This window comes from Rhodamnia argentea, chromosome 7 (assembly GCF_020921035.1).
Source record: "Rhodamnia argentea isolate NSW1041297 chromosome 7, ASM2092103v1, whole genome shotgun sequence".
In the NCBI taxonomy this organism is placed as follows: domain Eukaryota; kingdom Viridiplantae; phylum Streptophyta; class Magnoliopsida; order Myrtales; family Myrtaceae; genus Rhodamnia; species Rhodamnia argentea.
The window spans coordinates 26,278,481-26,304,374 of record NC_063156.1 but is presented as its reverse complement, the minus strand read 5'-3'; the positions used below and the strand labels follow the sequence as shown (position 1 = coordinate 26,304,374).

General features: G+C 40.9%; 3 protein-coding genes and 2 long non-coding RNA genes across 6 annotated transcripts; 4 read left to right on the top strand and 1 right to left on the bottom strand.

The window, feature by feature from the left end:
- The first annotated feature begins 1,241 nt into the window (after window positions 1-1,241).
- LOC115733726 lies at window positions 1,242-2,118 on the top strand. The gene is made up of 3 exons (XR_007199246.1): window positions 1,242-1,331; window positions 1,417-1,464; window positions 1,782-2,118. It is a non-coding gene; the product is annotated as an uncharacterized LOC115733726 (long non-coding RNA).
- A 629-nt stretch (window positions 2,119-2,747) lies between these two features.
- Window positions 2,748-3,381, top strand: LOC115742551. Its single transcript, XR_004015583.2, has 3 exons — window positions 2,748-2,854; window positions 2,944-3,042; window positions 3,232-3,381. It is a non-coding gene; the product is annotated as an uncharacterized LOC115742551 (long non-coding RNA).
- A 4,740-nt stretch (window positions 3,382-8,121) lies between these two features.
- LOC115742549 (desiccation-related protein PCC13-62-like) lies at window positions 8,122-9,264 on the top strand. Its single transcript, XM_030676934.2, has 3 exons — window positions 8,122-8,482; window positions 8,546-8,771; window positions 8,867-9,264. Exons 1-3 carry the CDS (start codon window positions 8,130-8,132, stop codon window positions 9,242-9,244), a joined length of 957 nt encoding a protein of 318 aa, XP_030532794.2. The 5' UTR covers window positions 8,122-8,129; the 3' UTR covers window positions 9,245-9,264.
- A 5,344-nt stretch (window positions 9,265-14,608) lies between these two features.
- LOC115742546 (ribosomal RNA large subunit methyltransferase I) lies at window positions 14,609-20,456 on the top strand. 2 transcript variants are annotated; one of them, XM_048282388.1, is made up of 8 exons: window positions 14,609-14,738; window positions 14,849-15,074; window positions 15,170-15,304; window positions 15,676-15,898; window positions 16,335-16,521; window positions 17,681-17,865; window positions 18,328-18,465; window positions 19,709-20,456. In XM_048282388.1, the coding sequence occupies exons 1-8, from the start codon at window positions 14,642-14,644 to the stop codon at window positions 19,835-19,837; spliced, it is 1,320 nt and encodes a 439-aa protein (XP_048138345.1). In that variant the 5' UTR covers window positions 14,609-14,641; the 3' UTR covers window positions 19,838-20,456. The 2 variants fall into 2 exon arrangements, with proteins under 2 accessions (XP_048138345.1, XP_030532791.1); XM_030676931.2 differs by having other exon boundaries at window positions 14,631-14,738; window positions 14,845-15,074.
- A 1,370-nt stretch (window positions 20,457-21,826) lies between these two features.
- LOC115742485 (putative indole-3-acetic acid-amido synthetase GH3.9) lies at window positions 21,827-25,667 on the bottom strand. Its single transcript, XM_030676788.2, has 4 exons — window positions 25,177-25,667; window positions 24,975-25,076; window positions 23,986-24,809; window positions 21,827-22,625 (listed from the first exon to the last, which is right to left on the bottom strand). The coding sequence occupies exons 1-4, from the start codon at window positions 25,467-25,469 to the stop codon at window positions 22,024-22,026; spliced, it is 1,821 nt and encodes a 606-aa protein (XP_030532648.2). The 5' UTR covers window positions 25,470-25,667; the 3' UTR covers window positions 21,827-22,023.
- Between the last annotated feature and the right edge of the window lie 227 nt (window positions 25,668-25,894).

Sequence of the window (25,894 nt, the reverse complement as noted above, 5' to 3'; positions counted from 1 at the left end):
GTAATCAAGACCAAATCAAATCGAAATAAATAATCCACGACGATGTTAGGTGCTTGATGTTTTTTTTTCCTTTTGATAACCAAGATTTTCCACGTATAATGAACTCCATTCGTCCAGCCCGACCCGCCTTTTCCACCCTTCTCTCGGACATTGTTCTATCCAATACTACTCCATCCCTAAGGTAAGTCTACCCCACCAATCGACCCGCCCTCTGATCATTCGGAGGTCTGATCCGTGCTGTCGTCGCACGGACATTAGTTTAACTATTTAAAGACCAAACATCATACAAATTCGATGTGACGTCTCATTGGCAGGTGCTTGTGTTTTTCACGCTATTAACGGGTGGAAAGATGTCATTTTGAATGAATCTCGCGAAATATATGCAGGAAATTTGCTCGATTTGTTGTCAGTTTGATTTGCCGGAGATATGGCCGCGACTGCGACTCCTGGCACGCACATGGCTTTGCTGAAGCCGGACGTCGCTCTCCGTATTTCATCAGTCCAGCCACGCGTAGCATTTATGGGTGCAGAGCAGAGAGAAGCGTCCTGGGCGAAGCTCACAAGCTCTTCTCGCATCTCCTCCAGGGACTCGTTCTTACGGAAACACGCGTCGAAGGCTGTAACCGTCAGGGGGGTCGTTACTAGAGCAATGTCCAGTGCAAATGAAAGCAACCCTTTACCGGGATTGCCTATTGACTTAAGAGGTCTTGCATCTTTTTCTCCGCTCCTTTACGTTTTTATGTGAAAGTAAACCTGAGACCAGCTGAATTATTGGCTTAGTACGAACAGAAAACCATCAACTTCAAGTGCTTGGCTTCCGGCCACAAGGAAAATGAAAAAAATTAGAAAGGAGTGTAGGTACAAGAGGCTTTCCTAATGGCGTCATCACTTTTGCCGGCAAGAGAGCTTTCATTGCTAGTGTTGCCAATGACAATGAATATGGTTGGGCAATAGCAAAATCTCTTGCTGCTGCTGGTGCCGAAATTCTTCTTGGTACATGGGTTACGGTAAGTGGGTTTTATATGTAGATCAAGTTCCCATGCCATCAGTCCCTATTCTCTTCCAGACTCTTAAAGTACCCGAACTTGATGATGCGTATTTGCAGGCACTTGATTTTTTTGAGAGCAGCCTAAGGCGTGGGAAATTTGATGAATCACGAGTGTAAGCGACCATTTTGTGCTTTCAGTATTATTTTGTCTTCAGTCGCATCTGATTATGTTTATTGTATTGTATTGTTACTTTTCAGATTGCCAGATGGTTCCTTAATGGAAATCACCAAAGTTTATCCGCTGGATGTGTTTTTTGACAATCCTGAGGATGTTCCTGAAGATGTAATTGCTCATTTGGAGTTTCCGCAAATTACTTACGTACGTGAAATTGTGCCATTAATATGCTCTTTTTTGTGATGATCCCCAGATTTGGACGGACGAGCACTACGCAGGTTATGCAAAATGGACCGTCCAGGTATACCCTCTTCCAAATTCCAGTTCTTCTGGGAACCTGTAACGTAAAGCTATGAAGTATTTTCTGCTTGTTGACATGCTATTTGAAGGGGGAAAAAAAAACATTCTAGTGCTTTGAGATAGGGAAGAATCGAACTGCTCTAACTGATGATAGCTTCCGGAAATAACTCCAGGAACGACTTAGATTATGACCTTCTCTCCTCTCCGAAAGAGTAGGATGTCTACCTTAATTTTTGTCTCATGTTTCATCAATATTGGAAATTGAGTGATTCCTTGGCGGGAAACATCCTGGAGACTGAACTGATAATGGCTTTCTAGGTAAACAGGGACTTTTCCCAATCAACCCATCAAACAGACATGTTGAGGCTTATCTTCGAGCGTCTAGGCATATGCTGATTTATCTAATTTTCCAGGGTTATGAACCTTCAATTTGAAATCAATATGAGGCTTATTTTGCTTTTTGTACTCTCATGAACATCTTTCCTGTTCACCTATCAACAAAAGGAAACGGCTTTCCTATTAACTTCAGATCCATTGAGTTGCATTCCGGCATTAGCCATTCCAACTCATTTGGTACGTTCTTTCAGGAAGTTGCCGAATCTGTGAAGCAGGATTTTGGAAGTATTGACATCCTTGTGGACTCACTTGCCAGTGGGCCAGAGGTTAAGCATTTTTAATCTCATTTTTTTCCTATTCCCCACTACTGCTTACTGATGACTATGGTTAAATGCTATATTCCTCTATTGCAGGTCAGTAAACCTCTGCTGCAAACAATAAGAGATGGTTTTTCTCGTGCTATTTCTGCATCGAGTTACTCTTTTGTATCTTTGCTCCATCACTTTGCTCCAATTATGAATCCAGGCAACTTTCGTACCTTGCTTTTGTACTGTTTTGCTCCTTTAAATTTTTGGGCCTGCTTTCCTGATAAGACCACGAGTCGTCAGTGTCATTTTTGTATCTCCTAGAAATGCCCCAGTCAGTCTTGCTAACTGGTAGGTTTATCTTGCAGGCGGTTCTTCCATCTCTTTGACGTACATTGCACCACAGATGATCTTTCCTGGGTATATGTTCTTCTTTTGCTTCATTTAGGTGCAGTCCCTTCAATGAGATTTCTAGCTGACTTATTTACTATTGCAGGTATGGAGGAGGGATGAGTTCAGCAAAAGCTGCTGCTCTAGAGAGTGAAACACGAGTAGGTCTTTTTGCTCCTTTTGTCCTTTTCCCACATGACGTGCTTCCTCTCCTCACCCTCCTCAATGGATCTATACCGGGATCTGCAGATTTTGGATCAATGACTCTGATGCCTGCTTCTCTTCCTGCTTGATTGCTGCAGGTGCTGGCATTTGAAGCGGGGAGAAAACATAAAGTAAGAGTGAACACAATTTCTGCAGGTACAGTTTGTAGCTTTTTCAGCACATCTCACTTTCTTTGTTCCTGGTAATATTATCTCAATGATGATCGCGGTGCGAAATATCAACAGTTCCATTGAGAAATCGTGCTGCAAAAGCAGTTGGTTTTATGAGCGAAACCATCAAGTACTCTATACAAAATGCACCGTTGCAGAAAGAACTATCTGCTGGTGAGTCATTCCCCCCTGCCACAGTTGGGATCTTTTGTTTGTGCTACACTGATATTAACGGTGTTCACGAAGCAATCAAGCATTTTATCCATTTTTAATTGAAATTTCTTAAATGCAAGCATGGCCTAGGAAACCGGACTGACTGCAATTTCTAATTCCTGTTCCTTGGCTTCTTTTCAATGAACACAGAGGAGGTGGGAAATGCTGCTGCATTCCTGGCATCGCCTTTGGCATCTGCCATCACCGGCACTGTCCTTCACGTGGATAACGGTCTCCACGCGAGGGGAGTCGGAGTTGACAGCCCAATAGTCGAGGATCTTGATATTCCAAAAGCTAAGTAAGGCCGGCGGTTTATTTTTATTATTTTTTAAGGCTGGTGTTTGAAACGTGAATTGTTTGGTGGGTTCTGCGGTAAATTTTGGAGTAGCAAAAATAAGAGCTTCTAGTTTATTTTTCTTTCTTTCTTTCTCCCCCCCTGCGGCTCCAATTCTGGCACCAATTCTCAAGACCAGGATCATCTGCATGTTTCACCTGGTTCATTCTGTTGTAGTTGGTTTTAACATGCCAAAACCAAGAAAATATCATTCGACCGAGAGGATGTTTTAAGACCCTTTTTCTCCGGGCATGCATCATTGCGACCTTTCGCTCTTTCTTTTGGAATGGATCCATCCATTTGGTCTCAAAGTTTGTTCAAAAGTTTGGTTGATACGGGCTGCTTGTGATCGGTCCGAGCGAGACAGCTCTGTAATCATCCAGCATTTGTTGCTGTTGTGGAAGTATAAAGCCAACTGCGTGCTCTATTGGGCAAGAAGTCAACATAATGTGGTCCTAGGTGAGACAGGAAACACGTGGTGAAGTGAGGCACGTGGACGAGGAAAACTAGAATCATCACCGTCAAGGTGGTGCTGATAAGTGATAGCCGCCACGCTACTACGACATGTTCCATCGACCGTCCTTGATTGCTCGTAGCAAACTTTTGTAGGGTCAAGCTTTGCTAGATCTGACTCGGAAAAAGAAATATCGTACACGCATCACGATTTCAACAATCGAGTTTAGTCCGAGCATCTGCTTGAACTCGGGGTACGGAAGCAGGCAGGTTTTCATGTGCTTCCGAGTTCGAATGCGCCACGAAAGTTTAGTACCGTTTGACTGCCATTCAACACAACATAAAAGAAAACTAAAATTCGAACGACATTGGTGTGCACTCTTAAGAAAATGATTTAAAGTTTGACATGATCAATGTCTTGATGATATAATGATAGATGAGTTACATTCTCAATTTTTCGAACACGTGCCGTTTATTGGTGTTATAAATTTGTGTAATAAATTTTCGAACTCGTGCCCTTTTTTTTTTCCTTAATAATGTACGCGTGTGGTTGTTTGCACGCTCTAATAATTTTTTTTTGGTTAACAATAATAAAAAGATTGAAATAGTTAACAATTAAACAAAAATCTGTTTGATATATGCCGGCAATGTTCAATTATGACGTCAGTATTAGCGTTTCAGTAAAACAGTAGAAAATTGGAGGGAAGATACAGGGAAAACAGCTGAAGCTAACTCCAACAAGCATTGGCTCAACGATCTGCTCAGCCGCCAAAAGCCTGACCACCACCTGAAACCACACAACTGTCAGGGTTTAAGAAACTTGAGAAGAAGACACTACGGAGTTAGTTTCGATCTCGCCGATTCCAAAGAAGAAGAAGAAGAAGAAGAAGAATAAAGGGAAATGGTGCACAAAGTATGGAGAATAATTCCCAGGCCTTTGATTGGAGACGATCCTCAACAACCATGCTTAGCACCACCGTGTCCCTCAGCCTCTCATCCTCCACGGCCCTAGAGGCGGCGGCGAAACCACCCTCATCCTTGAAAGTAATTTGTTGTCCTCCTCCCCTCTCTCTGTCTCTCTCTGGGAACTTTCGTCGAACAGTTGACGGGCAAAAGTTGTTCATTTCACTATGGGAAGTGCGATATTTGCAATCGGTTGTTATGTCGTTCTTCAGTTTATGCTGGGATTGGTGTGTGTCTGGTTAATGCTTCATGGTTTCTCTCTTTTTGCCAGGACTCCTCGGTGAGTGGAATAAAGGTGTTCGTGTCGCTGGATATGTGGACTTGGCTCAATCGATCAAGTAGTTTTAAATTGGACTAAATATAGTTCAAGACTTCTGTGTATAATTTGATTTACGCATTTGATTTACGCAAACTATCCGAGATGCATGACATTGGCTTTTGGGAGAAAGAGACCAGCAAAACTGGTACATGCTAGATAGCAATAGGGATGTACTTGTCAAAAACGGTTTTCCAGTTTTAGAACCTGGGACCTACCTCGTCACAGGTTTCGGTCATAAATTTCGGGATCGATTTGGGAACCTACCAATTTTATTTTATTTTTTTTCATTTTCAGTTAAGCAAATCCAGCGGTCTAAGATATGCTTGTGGTGGCTGTCATAAGCACACAATAAACGCCAAAGATCATTAAAAGCATGCACACGGCATATAATAGAGCACAGGAGCTCACCAATCTTCTGCGCTGCAACCATAACAGGATCATACCACAAAATGTCGATACCAACAACCAGAAAGAAACGAAAGCAGGCTCAAAAAAACATTTGTTTGACATCGCCCTCACTGCCCCCCAAAACCGTAGGTGGTCTGATTTCCAGTCCTGTTCGGTTCGGTGGGAACGAAACAGCATAGCACCGGTTCCAAAAAATATGGAACCAAGAACCGGACTTCATCTCACCAAAACATGGAATCGGATTGATTTTTAGTTCTACCCTAGAGGCATGCTTACCCCTAAGAACAACAATTACTAATTCATCAGCTAATATATTTTGGAAAAGTCGAATAGCGGTATAATTGAGGCCAAACTTTTTGCAGAAAAATTACCAAAAAAGTCATAAACCTATAGCACTTGTGCCAATTGGATATTAAACTTTTTAATTTGGCTAATTTAGTCCTAAACCTCTTGACATTTTGCCAAATCAATCCTAAACCTTTCAATTCTGTCAATTTGCCAATTTAGTCGTAAAATCTTTGACGATTTGCCAATGTAGCAGCTGGCCAATTTTGATAAAAAAAATCACCGATATGTAGTCTATTCAAGATCGGCCGTCTTACATGGCACGGCTGGAGCTTTGACACGAATAATTTTTACAATTTCGTTGACTTTAAATTATTTTCTTTTCTTTTTTCCCGTTCTTTTATTTTTCTTTTATTTTTTTCCCAATCTTGGGCCGGCGAGGTTGCTAGTCGACCCTTGCCTAGTCTCGGCGAATTGTGCCCTGTTGTATCTGAGTGATGATCATGGCCCTCAACAGTGGGCCCACAGTTGGGGAAAAAAAGAAGAAATGAAAAAAACAAAAAGAGTAAAATAATCAAAAAAATTAAAAAATTAAAAAAATTGTCCAAGTCAACTCTAATCATGACACGTAGAACGGCCAAAGCCGACTTGACGTCACGTCGGCAATCTTCGATCAAAGTTGGCCGGAATGACTAAATTGACGAACCGTTAACATTTTTATAGCTAAATTAGCAAATTATAAAAAGCTTTAGGATTAATATGGAACGGTTGAAAGATTTATGACTGAATTGATAAATCGTCAAAAATTTTAGGATCGAATTTGATAGATCGTCAAATGGTCTAGGAGTTTTTTTAATAATGTCCCGTGCAAGAATTTTTTCAGCTTCACAATAATGATTTGACCTGATTGATGGGTCTACCTGAACGAGGCGAAAGATGGGGCAATATGTGGACGTAGCAACTAGCAGTATGATCCAACGCACGTTAAGTCCAAAAGTGGAAAGTGCAGATTTTTCCATATCGAACGAAAGAACCTCGTGACGAGGAAATTCGTTTGCTTTTCATCTAATCCCGTCCCCGAAATTTTCCGGACGTGATAATCAAGCTAACCTTTGCTAGATAATATGGGGACAAAATTATTGAGTAGAATGTGGGGAAAATGACTTGGGAAATTAGGACATACGCAGTCCGTCAACATCGAGAAAATTAAGTTTAACTTAACTAGGGTTGTAATGTTCGCGTGGTTTGTAATGTAAAAATATTATACGAGCTTTATTAATTATTATTTTAATTTTTAATTGATCTAATAAAGAAAAGATATACGGTTTCCTAATTAATCTAATATGAGACTAGATTGTGTGGGCCGAGTTAAAACTTATCCATAATGAGGGGATTGGATTACAAACTCTATAAATATAACTCAAATCCCTCCTCTAAACCATAATGTACAAATATCCACACATAAGGAGTCGTCATAGAACGCAATAGTAAGGAGCAATATCGGTGAAGCTAGTGATCAAGGAGATTATAGAGGAGAATCTCTTGAGCATCAGCTCGTCGCAACCCCACATCCAGAAAGATGGATCCAAAAAAATATATGTAAATTCCTCTACTTTATAATTGTGGTTCGCATATCTAAACGTGATAATCTTGGGTTGCTGCTTAAGGTAGGTTAGAAAACTAACGGAGAGTAACTTTGTCACAAGTGTGCCGGTTTGTGATAAATTTATCACGTGTGTACCGGTTTGAGATTTTTTGTGATAAAAAAAATAATTTAGGATAAATTTATTACATGTGTATCAGTTTGAGATTTTTCATAATATTAACCCTTATTAAATTTGTCCACGCTAGCGGTCTCCGGTCGAAATTACCCCGATTGACTCAATTGGTAAGACATGAAAATGTTTAAAATTCAATTGGAAAAATTAAAATGTTTATGATAGAATAGGCTAACGCGCAATAGGTTTAGGATTTTTTGGACAATTTTCTCGGACGGTACCCCTGATAAATGGATGGAACATGAATAGGGATAAGTGCCTTGACCTTAAGCCCTCTTGCGTGTAGGCTTGCGTAAATAAATTCAAAAATAACTTTAGTTTGATCGACTCTTTATGACTAATGACTTTTCAAAGAAACTAGAAGGTCCCTTATTATTAGCTAAGCGCGTCCAAATTTGGGGATGAGGCCATCCCACGACTTTAATTTTAAATTTGACTTTAGGTGCTTTCGTCCTGTGCTCTCTCACCACTTCACTATATAAATAGCTTACGCAATCTAATTCCATGCATGAATTATTTCCGCTTTCCACACAGTATGAAGACATCTCACACCAAAATGAGAAACCCATCTTTTTTGTCCTCCTTCTTCTTCCTTCTGCTTCTCTCTCACAAGGTCTCCTGCGATTACCATTGCAGTCCCATCAAAGCCAGCGATGTTGACCGGGTGCAATTCGCCATGAACCTAGAGTTCTTGGAGGCCGAGTTCTTCCTGCGCGGCTCGCTTGGCCAAGGGCTTGACAGCATCGCCCCGTACTTGGCCCAGGGCGGTCCGCCGCCAGTCGGGGGAGTGAAGGCCGACCTCGACCCCGTCACCCGTCGCATCATCGAGGAGTTCGGTTATCAAGAAGTCGGCCATCTCGGGTAAAGGTTTAGCTATTTTTTCACATGAGTATTAGCCGGTATAAACGTAGATGGATTGTGCAGGGCTATCTACACGAGGGTTGGTGGAATCCGAAGGCCTCTGCTAAATCTGAGCGCCCAGAATTTCGAAACGATATTTAATGAAGCCGTGGGTTACAAACTGCAACCTCCATTCAATCCTTACAGCAATACTGTAAACTATCTCTTAGCATCCTATCTTATCCCCTACGTGGGACTCGTAGGTTATGTCGGCACCATCCCATATCTCGAAACCTACAATTCCAAAAGCGTAAGCCAATATACTCTTTGACCCTCTCTTCAGTTTTGAACCAATTTTAATGGGTTGTCAAGTAATCTATTTTCGTTTCCAACGTGTATATGTAGTTGGTCGCGTCGCTGTTGGGCGTCGAGTCGGGCCAGGACGCGGTGCTGAGGGCGCTGCTGTATGCACACGCGGACGAGAAGGTCGAACCCTATGACATGACCGTGGCCGAGTTCACTGGCCGTCTGTCGGGGCTCAGGAACGTGCTGGCCATGTGCGGGCTGAAAGACGAGGGCATCATGGTCCCCAAGGAGCTGGGGGCTGAGAACCGGACCACGAGCAACGTGTTGTCAGCGGATGAGTACTCACTGTCGTACTCGCGGACACCGCCGGAGATACTGAGGATAATCTATGGCAGTGGCAGTGAATACAAGCCCGGCGGGTTCTATCCGGATGGAGGAAACGGGCGTATAGCTCAGAGTTTCTTGAAGAAAGATTAAGGGATATAGTAATGAATGCTTGTTTAGAATAATGAAACATTGTTTTTCCTATACTCATTACGCCCCACAATAATAAATGATTACCTTATCATATTTAACCAAGTGTATTTATTTGTGATTTTCTTGTCATTCTCCCTTCTAATCTTGTGCTTATTTGCCTTCCAAAAGATAATAGGTAGAGTTATCATGTACACTTGTTAAGTAATAAAAACCTACTAATGTTTTAAAAAAATCCTTAACATCCCCGACTTTAAGTGTGAAAGCAATATGAAATTGACTAAATCTGGTTCAAGACTTTCATGTCTAGTTCGATTTTCCCGGACTATTCAAGAGGTGTGACATTGGCTTCTGGAAGAAATAGACTACCAAAATTGATAGATGCAAGATAGCGATAGGGGGCCTTGACCAAAAAAAAAAAAAAGGTAGCGATAAGGATGAGTGGAACCAAAGTCGGTTTAGATTACATCTAGAACCCGTAACTTACTTATTTGAGCGGATTTCCTAGTTCTTAAAACTTGGAACCTACTATGCATATCTTGAAACCTGAAACTTACCATGTTACAAATTTCATGATCGGTTCCAGAATCTATTTGGGAACTTGCCAATATATTTTTTTTCATTTTTAGATAAGCAAATCTAATGGTCTACAATATGTTTGCCGTGGCTATCATAAACACACATTAAACACTAAAGACAAGTAAATGCGTCCAAATGGCATATAAGCACAGGTGCTCACCAATCTTCTACGCTTGCACGTCAAATGAATGAGACCACGTAATGTTGATACCAATAACCAGAAGGCAAAGCAGACTCAAAAACACATTTGTTTGACTTCCGCCTCACGCAACTCACGATAGGTGGGCCGATACTCCGTCCGGTTCGGTTCGATTCCAACCAAGGAACTGGAAACCGAACCACATAATATGGATTTCAAAAAATATGGAATCGAGAACCGGACCTAACTCCACTAAAATTTGGAACCTGACCGATTCTCACCGGTTTTCGATTTTGCCCTTGAACCAGGCTTACCCCTATAAGGCAGTATGATTGAGGCCAAACTTTTTGCTTTAAAATTACTAAAAAAAGTCTTAAACCTATTGCACTTGTGTCAATTTAGTCATAAACTTTTCACTATTGCCAATTTCGTCCTAAACCTTTAGACAATATGTCCAATTTAATCCCAAACCTTTTAATTGAGCCAATTTAGCCTTGCACTTTTTTTGCGATTTACTAATTTAGTCCTTTTGAAAAATTTTGATAGGAAATCACCGACATGATGGTCTAGTCGGTGCTAGCCATTCCATGTAGGAACCACTGATGATGGCATGCATGATTTTTCCAATTTTTTTTTATTTAATTATTTTCTTTTCTTTTTTCCCGTTCTTTTCTTCTTTTTTTTTTTCAAACCTTCAGCTAGCGATGTCGCTAGCCAACCCTCGCTTGGTTTGGCGAGGGCCGCACAGCTGAGCCACGCCAATTTTGGGCAACGAACACGGCCGTTGCCAATGGCTAAAGATCACGTCGGCCCAAGGTTGGAAAAGAAAGAAGGGAAAATAGAAAAAGAAAAAAAATTTAAACTTAGAATATTAAAAATTTTATAAAAAATGTAAAAGTTGTCCACGTCGGCTTCGGCCGTATCATGTAGGATGACCGATGTTAACTAGAATGTCATGTTAGCAATTTTCAACCAAAGTTGGCTGGAATGAATTAAATTGACAAATCCTTAAAAGGTCTAGGACTAAATTAGCAAATCGTAAAAGCTTTAGGACCGATGTGGCATAGTTTGAAAGGTTTAGGATAGAAATCTATCAAAAAGTCTTAAAACTAAATTAACCTAATTAAAATGTTTAGGCCCGAGGCATAAGTGATGCGTGATTTTTTCAACTCCCACAAAAATGATTTGATCCGATCGATGGGTCCGCCTGAACGAGCCGAAAGATGGGACCCTATGTGAACGTACCAACACGATCCAACGCACGTTGGTCTAAAAGTCCAAAGTGCAGATTTTTCTATATCGAAGAAAATCGTTTGCCCTCGTGATAATATGGGGACAAAATTTTTAGGACAAAACAGGGAAAATGACTTGGGAAATTAGGAAATACGCAGTCCATCAACATCAAGAAAACCGAACTCCATTGAATTGTTTTGTAACGTTACAGATTTTAGCGATGACTAATGGACAGATATGAACTCGCTATTCACATTACGGGGTGGTATAAACTGTTAATTATGCATGTTATATTTACAAGTTCATCAGCCGTCTAGAGTTAATAACAAATATTTTCTTTGAAATTTGGTGTTATTAGGTCACAAGTTAAATGACTAGAAAACTATCAATTTTAATTAGTATGTCTATCGACTCTGAATTCTACATAGAAGAATGGACTAACTAAAGCTACCTTTATTTTGACAGCTTGGTAGACAATACATAGACCAAATTCTCTTAAAAAACCCTTAACTTTAGGTCAAATCCTAAATCTATCCTGAATTTTTTTTATGGCAAAAAAACCCCCTAATTTTAGGTTTAGGGTCTAGTTGGCAACTATTCTGATTTTTTCCCCGAGAGCAGAAAAAGATAAGAAATTTGTTTGGCGACATAAAGGATTATGATACTCAAATTCTCTAATTCTATTTCCGGAAAGAGATTTGGCGTATAAACAAGAATAAGAAAAAAAGTTAATTCTTTGTTCCAGGATTAATTTTGAGAAACAAGGGGAGAATTACCAGAAAAGTCATAAAAAAAAAATTTGGCCAATTGATTTCTAAACCTTTTGTAATTGTGTTAATTCAGTCTATTTGCCGACCCGTATTAAAGTGGAAAATTTTTAATAACATTTTAAAAAATAATAATAATTAAAAAATAAAAATAATATTATTAAAATTTTGCCACGTTAGCGCCGATTAGGTAAATTGATTGAATTGACACAATTGCAAAAATTTTAGGAATCAATTGGTAGAAAAAAAAAGTTTCGGGTTGAACCGACGCAATTGCAATAAGTTTAAAACTTTTTTGATAGTTTTCTTGAGAAACAAGATTGAAATTTAAGCGCAAATTGCCTATTGAACTTATGTTCTTTCTTGAAGATCTTGCATATATGTTCATGCTCCACGAAATAAATAGATTAATTATGAATTATGCATGATCTTTATTCATTTTATTAATGATGCTATATCGATTGACTTTATTGCAGCAATAAGTAATTATTTGACTTAAATGAAAAAAAGTTGAGAAGAGAAATTGCTTCCGGAATTATAAATTTTGTCTAGTTACCAAACGCATCCTAGTTCCGTAAAACTTGTCTAGGGAATATAATCAGAAAAAATCAATTATAAACATAATTGATTTTTTTGATCGAAATCATTACCAAACGCACCATTAATCCAAAGTACGTCCAAACTTTTTTTTTGTTTAAAAAAAAATCATAAACTTTAATTCTAGTCTCAAATATATCCTGAACTTTTTTGTCTAAGAAAAAATTATCAATTTTTGCTCTAATCTCAAATATGCTGCATTAGCCCTTTGCCAAACAATCGTTGTTAGTCGTCGCTATTTTTTTTTATCCTAGAATGATTTCATTTTGGAGAATTTCTTTATTGAGTTGGATCTAAATCCACGTGAAAATGCCTTAGCGGTTCGTACCTATCCACGACCAGCTAGAGGAGGGAAGAAGGAAAAAAAAAAAAAAATAAATAAATAAAAAATTGAAAATTGAAAATTTATTAAAATATCATTAGAAGTTGCCACATTAGCGCCGATAGTGCCATGTCAGCGCCGGCAAGCCAAAATTAGCTTGATAGACTGAATTGACACAAATACAAAATGTTTAAGACTGAATTGGCCAAAAAAAATGTTTAACACTAAATTGGTACAATTGCAATAGATTTAGGGCTTTTTTCAATAATTTTCTCATAAATTATGTGGTATATTTATAGAATTAGCTACAACAAGTCTATGCAAGTTACAAAGAATTATAAGGCAAGCGTGTATCATGTATTAAAATCAACGTGGAACGTTACATTTGGTGGAACCTATATGGTCACATAGAACCCCATTTTGAATAGTCCGAAATGCTATTTGTACATATAGAACATTCGCCGAATTTTTCCGCTATGAGGAATCAATTTTGCATGATAATGCCGAAAACCGAATATCTTAAGAAGAGAGCCTTGAAAAAATTGTCTCCATCTGTACACATGTTGTAGAAGGAATACTTAAATCTTTTTGTTTCAAGAAATAAAACTAATTTGAAAAATATTTTCATCACTCACAATGACATTTAATGATAAATAATTATCAATAATGTAAATATTTTTAATTGATTAATTTTTTCAAATGATGCATGCAATTCTTTTAGAATAATATTTTTCAAATCATTTATTTTTTACAAAATAAATGAAACCTTAACTTATTTTAATTGAGATTCGTGATGCTGATGGATGTTTAACAATTCAAGGGAAAATTTCAAATAATGGCCCAAAGTATTCTTATTTTCTCAAATAAAGGTCATTAAAATGGACATTATTTTAAATAAGAGCATAAAACGTCCTCATTGTTTCAAATAAGTGCTTAAAGTAGCCATGGTTGTTTTAGATGAGGGTTTTAAAATTAAGTTTTAAAAACTAAAAAAACTTTAAAAAAAAAAAGAAGAAGAACACACTTGTGGTTGCCGCCCACCACCATTGAGGCATTGGGCATTGACGGCGGGGTCGCCGATGCCTTGGCGAGGGCCGACGACCCTGGCAAATAGAGGCAAGCGCTTGCTGGCCCTCATTAGAACCAAGGTAGCGGTCGATGACCCTCACTAAGGTCTGGCCAAGCACCATGGCCCTTACCCAGAAGGTTTTGGTGAGGGCAAACAGGCCCTTATCAAGGCGCCGACGACCTTGCTGTCAATGCCCAACGCCCCACTGCTTGTGTCTTCTTCTTCTTCAAGGGCCGGCGACCCCACCGTCAATGCTTGACACCCCACTAGTGGTGGGGCGCTTCCTCTTCCTTTTTTTTTAAAAAAAAATAGAAAAAGAAAAGGAAAAAGTAAAAAAAATAAAAATTAATTAATCGTTGATAGGTTAGGCCCTTTTTTGAAGTTGATATTGACATTTCATACCCTTTTTTGAAATAATATTCATTTCAAGCCCTTCTTTGAAACAAAGAGAGCATTTGAGACCTTTATTTAAAATAAAATCCATTTTAAGCATTTATTTGAAAAACTTATGGCATCTTAAGCTATTATCTGGAATTTTCTCAAAATTCAAAGACGAATATACCATTAATTTCGGTTCATAAACTTGCAATGATTATAAAAAAAGAAAGAGAGAGAGAGAGTAAAACCTTGCAATATGGAAAATCAAGACATATAACTAGAAGCTCCAACTGAACCGCGCGCACGAGAGAGAGAGATGCTTCAGCTTCCCTCCCGCTTGATGAAGTCTCTTTCTCTCTCTACCGCTCCAACCACCGCCACGCTTCAAGAACTCGCTTTAGCTCACTCTCCAGGTCTCTCTCTCTCTCCGTGTGGACTTGTTGGCATTGAGCTAAGTAAAAATACGTACTTTGCCAATTTCTCTGAGTCCTAATGCTGTCCCTTATCTCGTTTTGTTAGATAGGTATTGCGAAGGTCGTGCTTAAAAAGGGGAAGACCCAATTGTTCAAGGATGGCAGTCCTATGGTTTACAGTGGCGCTGTCGACCGGATAGTTGGTCGGCCGCCGCCGAGAACTGGGGATGTCGTGATTGTGGCTGATGGAACAGAGAAACCAATTGGGTGGGGCTTGTACAATTCGGTTTCCATGTTCTGCGTGAGGCTGATGCATCTAGAAGAGGAAGCAACTGGGTGTGGTTACTGTACTCTACCAATAACTCTTCTCATTTTGCTTTGGCATCTCCAGCGGTTAGCAATTTCTTTTAAGTGTTTAATCCGTGTGACAGGAATCCTTCATGTGCATTGAACGTGGAGAAGTTGCTCGAGAAAAGAATCGAGGCAGCCATAGAGCTGCGCAAGAGTTTGGGGTTGCCTTCCGTCAGTACAAATGCATATCGTCTGATCAACAGTGAAGGGGATAGGTATAGTCTCGATGAATCTATTATGAAAAGAGTAGTTTGTCATTATCGTGACTGTGATTGAATCGTTTACTGAGAAATGGATTGGCGATAAATTGGTTAAGACGAAGAAACTGCTTGTGGTCATGTGGAACATTGCCCATCGACACGATATGGCCAGTGGGAGTTTTATGCTAGCACAATCACAGGAATATATTGTAGTCTCCAAGTGGTATCTTGTGCATTTAGTGTTCTTTAGCTCATCAAATACCGACCCCTTCTGTCCTAATTTTGACTTGGGAGCATCCCTTTTCATGTTTAGCCTAATTTTTCCTTGGATATATACTTAGTTCTGTGTTTTCTTCCTTAATGGGAGTAGTATTGTCTGCATCTAGGTTGTCGGGTTTGATCGTTGATGTCTTTGGAGATTTAGCCGTGGTAGCATCATCTGCTGCTTGGGTTGAGAAGTACAAGACAGAAATAGTGGCTTGCATTTGTAAAATTGGTGGTATAAATCACTTAAGCTGGAGGCCATCCGTTGAAATGTTAAAAGAGGAAGGACTGGATGTATCCAAATTGCAGGAGATGCAGCCTTCTACTTGTCCTAAAAGAACCAAGGTACAGAATAGTTGACAGATTTTCTGTTTTCTTCATGTAGACTAAGATTTGCTTAAGTGAAACTTCTATGTACGTATTTACCTTGTTATTGCTAAGTCCTTAGAACCGCATGCTATCTATCCTCTATGCCACTGGAGGATCTAGGACTATACCTTTTCCAATAGGGTGCAATTTCTTGGAGATGCTTAGAAATTTGAGAGGCTGCCTAAAAAGTTGTTGGGCCTGAAAATGCTCTTAGGGTGGAAGAAATGAAGGATGGAGCGTTTCTTGCTCCTTTTGTTATAGCTGTAGGAGGTCTGTCTTGGAAAGTGGTCTAGATGGAAGGATGACTAATGGCCGAAAATGACCTGCTGGGAATATTTCCTTGCCCACTCTAACAAGAAGTTCTCTTCGCGTATAGTCATCTGATGTTTTCCTTTGTGATGGCTCATCCTAGGTTCTTGAGAATGGGATTGCTTATGTCCTCTCACTCGATGGCCAAAAGACAGGATTTTATGCTGATCAACGTGAAAACCGTCAGTTTATATCCACAGTATGTGATGGTCGGAGAGTTCTTGACCTATGCTGCTACAGTGGTGGGTTTTCCCTTAATGCAGTCAGGGGAGGTGCCGTTGACGTTTTGGGTATGGCTTAACTGTGCATTCTTTTACTCTTTGTTCCCGATGATGCCACCACCACCCGTAACATATTGCTTCTGGGTGAAAATTGCATGCAATTTGCTTGCTGTTGTGGACAAATATAAGTGACCAGAGTCATCATGAATTTGGTTGTTCATATAGCTATATGTGTGATGAAAATTCACTTTATTCAGCACCAACATTTACGTTATGGTTTTCTACATCCAAATGCTTCCACAATCTGTCAGTTTCGACCTTTGTCAAAGCACATAAGCTGGAACAATATAAACCATTGTATTCATTGTGTGAGAACTTTTCATCGAGTCATTTAGAGCCTTAGCTGGTGGGGGAGAAAGAACTAGTCATGTCAGGGTCAAGACTGAGGGCACACCTTGGAGACCAGTAGCTATCAGAAGAAGTTGTTGGTCTCACATCCTCCATTGCTAGCCCTTGGACAAACATCTGATAGAGCAAGTGGTAGGAGATCAAGGTGCTACTAACAGATGCTTATTAGTAAGAAATAACGTCTAGGATTGCAGCTTATAAAGGGCTGAATAGTACAATGGGAAAGAAGAGCAGACTTTACTAAAAAACTGAAAATCATTCATCGTAGGGAAGGTGGATCTAATGAAGCTTGACGGAAAGCTTAGGATGCTCCCTCTGTCCCTGACTTGGGGGTAGTCGATGTGATGTGAGATGTGGTAAAAGGCTGGGGAGTCCCTTGTTCCTACCTCACAAAGGAGGACAAGTTGCCTGTCATTTAGGCTGAGTACTCATGAGACAAGTCATCACCCCTACCAGTAGTAGGAGCGATTGTGGATGCAGAGAACAAATACTCGCCTATTGAGAAGATGTGTCTCGCACAACTATTTCCAGTAAAAAATAAGGAGTCTGTGTAGTTGCCTCTTTCTTCTGTCAACCTTAATTTGTAATCTAAGTTTTGGCTTGGGTTTCTAGCAAAAGGACTTCCCTTTGAATCCTTGTGAACCATAAAGAGAGATTCCATTGAAGTACTATCATGTTTCTTTCTCTTCATAAAGATGTGACGTTGACTTAAGTATTTCAGATGGGTAGTTACAATGGCCAATATCATTTTCTTTACAATTGGGGTACCCTGGGCTGATGAACTTTTGCAGCTAGTTTAATATTATCCATATCATTTCAGGTATTGATACGTCATTGCCTGCTTTGGAGCTTGCTCGAGAAAATATTGCTCTTAATAGATTGGATCCAGCCAGGATATCTTTTTTAAAAGAAGACGCAACTGTATTCATGAAGAGTGCTTTATTAAGAAATGAGTCATGGGATATAGTCATACTTGACCCTCCAAAGTTAGCTCCAAAGAAGAAGGTACCGAGTTACTGTTCATATTTTAAATGTGAAATTGTTTTAGTAATCATAGATGTCGATTGCATGCTATTTCAGCTAGCGGTAGGAACTTACTCTTTCACAGAGGTAATGACTTGTCAGAAGGAAAATTGAGTTCAAGAACTCTGGCCAACCTGGTCCTGTAACATCTTGGTTCTGTGTCTTCTTTACCAACAACTTTCACAAACATTACACTACTCTTCCAGGTTGTACTTATTAATGGTGGTTTTCTACTGTCAATGCTTCCAGTATTATCATTCATCGACAAGTTAAAGATGCCCATAAATCTGGGTTCTGCTAACTATTAATGTGGCAATTTTACTGTTGCTGGAATGAAAATTCGCTTAGAGAGCTTTGCAAACTTTGCTTGGGAAAAGTCACATCAGCTTCCATTCTTTGGTATTGCGAGCTGAGCAACTCATTTTGCTTAGTGTCATTTTTCAGGCTCTAAAAAGTGCATCGGGCATGTATAGAAATTTGAACTCACTGGCAATGAGATTGACAAAGAAAGGTGGACTACTTATGACTTGTTCATGTTCGGGAGCTATGACACAGAGTGGGATGTTCATAAAGACACTTCAGGCAAGCATATCACCAGTTCATGTTGTATCCGTTATGTAATTATGTCCCTGTCGATTGTTCAAAATTTGTGCGGTGAATGTGGTGATCCAAAGCATTGGTAAAACTGAAGACTGTTAGAGACGTAGCTGTCATTATAGGACCTCACCCAGCACGTGGAGAGCCCTTATGATAATGGGACCTTCCTCTAGTAAGAGGCAGCAGTACAATGTGCCAACTAAACTAGAGGTGAGCAGTTCCCGATTCGGTTTAGTTCCCCTCAAGAATCGGGAACCGGACTGGTGGTCCCAGTTCCCAATTTCCGGAACCGGGGATTGGACCGCTGGTCCAGTTCAGCTCCTGAGTGGTCCAATGGAACCAGTAAGATGCACCAAGCCCAATTTTGAAAGCCCTTTGAAAGTTAAATGGAGAGAATCATCCCACATGTGAGAGGCATCACGAGACATTGAGAACAGAAGTAAGCCATGAAATGCCTAGGGGCTTGCTCTCCACATGCACCAACAACACACCAGCACGAGTACATGTGTTTGTGTGGGCACAGACAAATGCACTAGTATAGACACTCTGATTTACATTTTGTTTTTGCATTCAGATTTTGCAGAATACACCCATCGAACGAAATTTATCATGAGAAGCAGTAAAATTGCAACAGAACACACAAAAACATGAAGTAAGGATGAAAAAGAGGGTGAGGCGTGAAACGTGAGAGAGAGAAAAAGGGCAAGGCATGAGAGGCATGAGAGTCTGAGGGGGGCAAAGAAGAGGTCTCGGAAAGAAAAAAGGAAAACATTAGGGCTACGTTTAAAAAAACAAAAAAAATTAAAATCGACCGGTCCGGTTTGGTCCTGTATCCCTGGAACCAGGAACCGGACTGCAGCCCTCTGGAACCGAGAACCGGACTACCGGTCCGGGCAGGTCCCGTTCGGTCGGTCCGACTTGCTCACCCCTGAACTAAACCAGAAGATAAGGAAGCTTTTAACCAGAATGATGTTGATTGAATAAAGTTGAACCGGAAAAATAGAACCAGAGAAAATGGGTGCTTAAATGCACCCTCTTTTCTGTAGTTTTGAGAAATCTTTTGGCTCTCTTAATCAGGCACGAGATCAACTGCATTTCTTGCTGATCAGGCTCTGGCAAGTTGCATTTGCCTTGCCAGTATGTGATGTCGATACATTCTTGAAGGTTTTTATTAGACCACTGTCTAAGATGTTAGTTTCTTTTTTTGACTGGTATCTATGATGTTCAGGGCGCAGCATCAGCAGCTGGGAGAAGAGCCACAATTCTGAGACAGAGCGGAGCAGCATGTGATCACCCTATTGACCCGTCCTACCCTGAAGGCGAATACCTTTCCAATATTTTAGTAAGAGTACTCTGAAAAATCGTAAATGGTATTAGCACATTGTATTAGATGTCTCGCGCAATTTATCCCCACTCATCTTGCTGAAAAGTTTTGGACTTACTGGCACTTCCCCATTCACCAATCCAGCCCCACACTTAAAAGATGGCTAAGGCACTCTTATGGTGCAGGGCTTTCTTCCTGCTTGAGTACACAGCATATTATTCCCTTTAGCTTCTATATTTAGCTAGGCCTTGCTCAAGAAAAAGCTCTGGCAAGAAATGACGATGTTCGACAATCAAAGCCATAGCTCTAAGGTTAAACAATCTCCTGAGCAGAGAGATTCGATGGCAATTGAGATTCTTTTGCCCCCCGTAGTGGTCCGAACTGGTTGGCTACCACAAGCTTCTTTCTGCCATTGAAGTTGTTACATGTGCCGTGTCAACTGCTGTTACTGTTTCAACAGAAGAAAATGGTTGTCCCCGGGATTAGAATGGAGTGCGCCCTCTAGGAGGATATGGAATTCGAGTCCTAGGACACCATGGATTTGATATTTTTCTAATGTGTGAAGATGTATCTGTATCAAGAAAAATAAGGCAGGACAAAAGCTTGCTAAAATGTGCTATTTCAGTGATGATTGAGAGATTTTGTCTTTCTTCTTGTTGCATTTTATGTCCTGGATTGGATATCGCTTGAAAGGAGCACATATCATCTGCATCATGGCTACTTGATTGGTCACGCAAAAGGGGGTTGGCGGTCCACTTTTGAACTCTCCGCAAATGGTTTGACACACTTGAGACAAGGATCGAACCTCGTCTCTATCAGAAGGAGATTATAGAAGTAGAGGGCAGTCCATCAAAATTTTCACTCGAGTACGGAGATGTCCCATCTGTTATGCGAAACTGACCCTATTTTCTCTGAGGAATGTTGTCAATCTTCCGTGCTACAAAGTTTTATTGGGGTAAGCATAAAGCTCTTGTTCCTTCACCTAGTTGTCTCCTCCGTTTCATCAACACGGATACACAGTGAACTTCCTGCATGAACTTTCCTCCTTGATCTTGCTCCCATGTCCATCCTCCATTCCCCTTGCAAAAGTCTTGCAATGAAAAGGCCATCCGCATGTCGGGGCACACTCTCGGACAGTCTTCTTCCAATCATATGGGCCTTTTGTTTGTATCAAGATACTAGAAATCAAGCACTTCCTGTCATATGATGAAATTTTAAAGGAGAAAATTATCAAAAAAGTCTTAAACTTATTGGAATTATATCAATTCAGTCCTAAACTTTTTTTTTTTTTGTTGAGTTAGTCCTAAATCTCAATTCAGTCCATCCATCGAATTTTGGCCGACCGACGCTATTTTGGATGCCTACCGGCCGATGACATAATATTTTAATATCTCTCTGAATTTTTTTATTTTCTTTTTCCCTTTTTTTCTTCCCTTCCCTCTTCTTCCTCTAGCTGGTCGTCGAACCTCGGTTTGTCGGCGTCCATGACTTTGCCGGGTGGCCAAAATTCGCCGGATGGACTGAATTGACGCAATTGCAAAATGTTTATGACTGAATCGGCAAAAAAAATAAATTTGAAACTGAATTGGCACAAATGCAATAAGTTAAAACTTTCTTGGTAATTTTCCCAAATTTTACAATGTCAGCCAATCCTCAACTTCAAGCAAAGGCTTTGGCCGATGTTTTTTGGACTCCCCATTACTAGAGCAGATCCTCCTGTGTTATGTATTCTTGAATAGCCGGTGGTCGTCGCACTCTTCACGCTCCATCGATGTTTCACTGCTCATTTTCATGCTAACGGACATCTCGTCAAGAGTACAGGAGTATTCGACATGTGATCTGTTTTACAGACCAAATAGTTTCTCGAATCCTAGCACTGTCAGTGAGCAAAGCCTCGTAACTTTCAGCAGAAATTCACAGCCTATCCAGTTAGAATTTGTTTAACTAAATATATGAAACGCCAACAGTTTGTCTAAAGACCAGAACCCTTCATGAGGTTGACTCAAATAGCGCAATCTTTCAGAGAAAATGATAATTTCCAATGGCAAAGCAAGTAAACTTAATTAGCTCCACTTTGACGTCAGGATGGTCCATTTTGACATCAGCACGAGAGCATTGAGGTCCTACATTACTTCATGAATGTTGAATTATTGATGCATTGAGAGCATTTGGACTAATTGCATCATTAAGGTCGCGTGCTCTCAAGTTCCAACTCAATTTCAAGGTCTCCATGTTGGATCTCTAGGGCTGAAGAAAGAGGCCTCCACCTTACCATCAAGCAATTCCAGGGCAGCGCTGGACTTTATGCACCTAGGAGTCTTGTACTGATTAATGGACCCTCCTTGGCTTATGAAGAAGTCCATCAATAATTCGAACGTCCCGGGACTCACGACCCTGATCTCGAGCGGCCCGACCGATCTGTCGTTGGAGCGACACCGCCTGTAGACGTAGTCCAGCTCTTCTTCCACGACGATGCAGCATTCCTCGAGCACGCGATGGTCGAGGGATGGCTTGTTCGCCGCTGAATCATCTGACGAAGCCGACGACGGCGATCTGCGGTGATGCTTGATTTCCCAGTAGAGGACATAGTGCCCCGGGACGGATGAAGGGTCCACGCGACTCGTGTATTCCACGAGGAGGGCGTCGTGAGGCTCTAGCAGTTTTTTGGCCGCCGTGATGCTCTTGTGGAGGTCTTCCTCGTTCGTCTTGTCGTTGTCGATGCTGAGGACGACGTTCCTCCGGCAAATGAATCGGAATTGCGGGGCGCGGTTGTGGAAGCCGGTCACCTGGAGCACATCCCCGATTCGATACCGGTAGAGCCCTGAAAATTGACATTTACAACACATATAAAACGCTAAAGGAGTGATTTTTAGTGTTTTGGATCATTTATTACAGGAAACATGTGGAGAGGAATCAAAATAATGCACAGGAGCAAGCCCAATCAACTTTCAAATCATCGTATTTAAAAAGGAGCCCCGTTAAGCTGACGGCACCGTTTGTAACGGTGCTTTTATAAGATTATGTTAGTGGGACTTATTTGGGCAACCGGTTGACAAAATTTCCTAAGTTAATTATAAAAAATGGCCCAAATATTGCAAAATCACAAAAGCTAACCCTTTAAAAGAATAACACTTTTGACCACACGATCTCCCGATCAATAAGTGTTTCATGCAAAATAGACGGAGATGGTATGTAGAATAATTTTTTTCTTATAATTTTATTTTTTAATTTTAGGTCTCAATTTTAAAAAAGGAAAAAAATATGACAGTGAAAAGGGTGAAGTCGGATCAGCAAGTGATCCGGTTTCACCAAAACAAGTTTGTGGTCCCACCGTCAGAATTGGGGGGACGGTCATGGTAGACTTTTCCTTTACCTAATGTACCTTTATTGAACTATCAAGTGAAAAAAACAAAAAAAATATCCATCCATATTAGTCCTCCTCCTTCCACTCACTTCAAGCAAACATTAAGAACGGGAGAAAGGAAAATTGCTTTTCGTGGATTGACACTAAAGAAAGAAGGGTAAAAAGGTCTTTTGCTCTATGAATTAATGCGCAGCGTTTATAAATTTCTCAAGAACCAACTTTATCCCGAATAAAAGGACTATAGAAAATTTCAAATACCATCTCCACTTTTTACACCTATATCAATTTACATCTCGGGTTTAAGAAATTCCCAAATTCATTCCCTCTTTCTCTCGCCCTTGCTCTCTCTCCACCCTGGGCTCGCACCATCAGAACCGTGGTGCTACCATTGATCCCGACCGACACTACGCCCTCAGGACCATTAGATACAACTTGAGATGCTAATTGTAGGTTTTAAAAAACTCAAGATGCAAATTGATATGAGAATGGAATGTGGGAATTTTTTTTTGATATTTTCCCAGTGTACCTATCTTTGTTTCTAAAAAAAGAATTAAATATCGTTCTAAGCATTATCGAAAGTTTGAGGAAACTCACATAAACCAAAGGAATGTTGCGTTAATACGAGATTAGCATGATTAACGAGATTGTCCGTACAGTAAAGCTAGAGAATAAAGATGGATACACAGAAGTGATTGATCACACCATATTCTTTTGCATGATAAGAGTGCAATAATTTCAAGCCGAAGTGACATCATATTCTCAAAAGAACATGATATGATCCTACAGACACGGGATTAAAGTAAAAGAATATGCTCACCAGCAAATGTGGTGACCACGAGCTCATAATAGCACCCGACCCGGACATTAACCAAGTCCACCAGCTTGCGACCGGACACCTCCTCGTCCTCGTCAATGTCCATCACCAGCGTCCCATTCCCCCCCAAGGGTATGAACTCGAAGTAGCCCATGTTGGGCAGTAGCGTGAACACGACGTCGTGCGGGTCGCACAGCGGCCTCAAGTTGACCCCGAAGTAGCATTCCGACGAGGCGTACATCGTGCACACCAACGGCAGCTTCCCCTCGCTGTAGTACTTGAGGGCCGGTATGTATTGCGCCATCGAACCCGTCACGACGGCCTCAATGTACTTTGCCCTTGGCCAAAGCCGGCACAATATCCCCTTCCACGTTGGACAGCTGCAGATTTCCCGAATCTCGGCTGCGAGGGTAGGGTTCGGCGACGGCAGCATGCTTGACATGGAGGATCGGCACTCAGGGTCGGTGATGAAGGGGTCTAGATGGCCAGCGGCTATGTGGTCGCACATGCGGCCCCAATTGCGCTCGAGGAACGATACGGCACGAAGGAACGCTGAAGCAAAGACCGCGCCGAGCCGTAGGACCTGGCACCGATGCACGAGACCCGACAGGAGCTGACAGTACATGCTCTGGTCGCCATCGTCACACAGGATGGCTGCATATGGGCTCGTGAAGTCGTGGTACGCGTCGGCAGCCCGGTGCTTGAAGTGGTTGCTCTTGTAGTAGCTCGTGAGCACGGTCCGGGCGGGCAGGCCGCACGGGGTGGACCTCTCCGCCTTGACGAAGCACAAGTACATGGCCTTGCCCTCGTCGAGCCCCGCGAGATACCTAAAATTTGATTTCCCATGTCATGTATCCAAGGCAAAAATGAAAACGCATATGTCCGAAGAATTATTCTTTTCACAGACAGTATAAAGATGAAAAAAATACATTTACAGATGCTCGATAACTGTGAAGAAAGAGCAGGGAAAAGGAAAAATCATATTAATTAACCGGTTCATAATTGGCATGATGAGATTATAAAGAAAGGTCCTTCGGTCAATGTCCTCCTCGATCGATGGCATCATCTTGGGCTCTCCAGCAGAAGTCCCTGAGCTATACAGATTACACAACCGACATTCTTTGATCATGAATTAACTCAAAAACAGATTTAAGACAGAGAAAATTAGAGCTGAGACAAATACTAGAGAGAGACCTGCATAACATTTCAGTGATGGGTTTTCCAGTGATTAGAGAGGAATCTTCACCATGAGCAATTCTTCTGATGTAAGGTTGGATGGCCTTGTAAGTGATCACAGGGACCGAGTTCTTGAACTCGCAAGTGTCCATTGCCGACCCTCTCGAGAACCTGCTCAAGTACTCGGTTCTCTGGTTTTGCCCTAAGATCTCCTGCAGAAGGTTTTGCTGGACAATGTCGGCCTCAGATGTGAGCCTCTCTATCTCTTTTAGTGCAGCCTCTCCTTTGTACTCCAATTTCTTGCCATCCATTTGTGTGTATAAGTAGAGAAGGTATAGAGAGAGCAAAATAAGTGGGGATCTATGGAGAAGAAGACCCAGTGAGGAAGCTAGATCACTCTATTTGAATAGTTCTGCGGAGCAGCACTATTTATAGGGAGAAAAAGATTCATATTCGGCTAAATAATACTCGATTATACGGAAACCGATCCACGAAATCGGCATGTAGAACAAACAGGATAGGCTCTAAGACCTGCATATTTAAATGCTCGCTCACGATCTCTCGTGTGTGCTTGTATACAAATCTTGTAGATGATTTTATGTATGCTTATTAGTCTTTTCATTAGGAATCTTGGGTTGGATTTTCATGTCCTTTTGTTTGTCACCTCCTGCACATCACAGTCACCAAGTTGGAGCAAAATGTGTGTTGCTGATATCATGTCCACACTGGGAGGCCT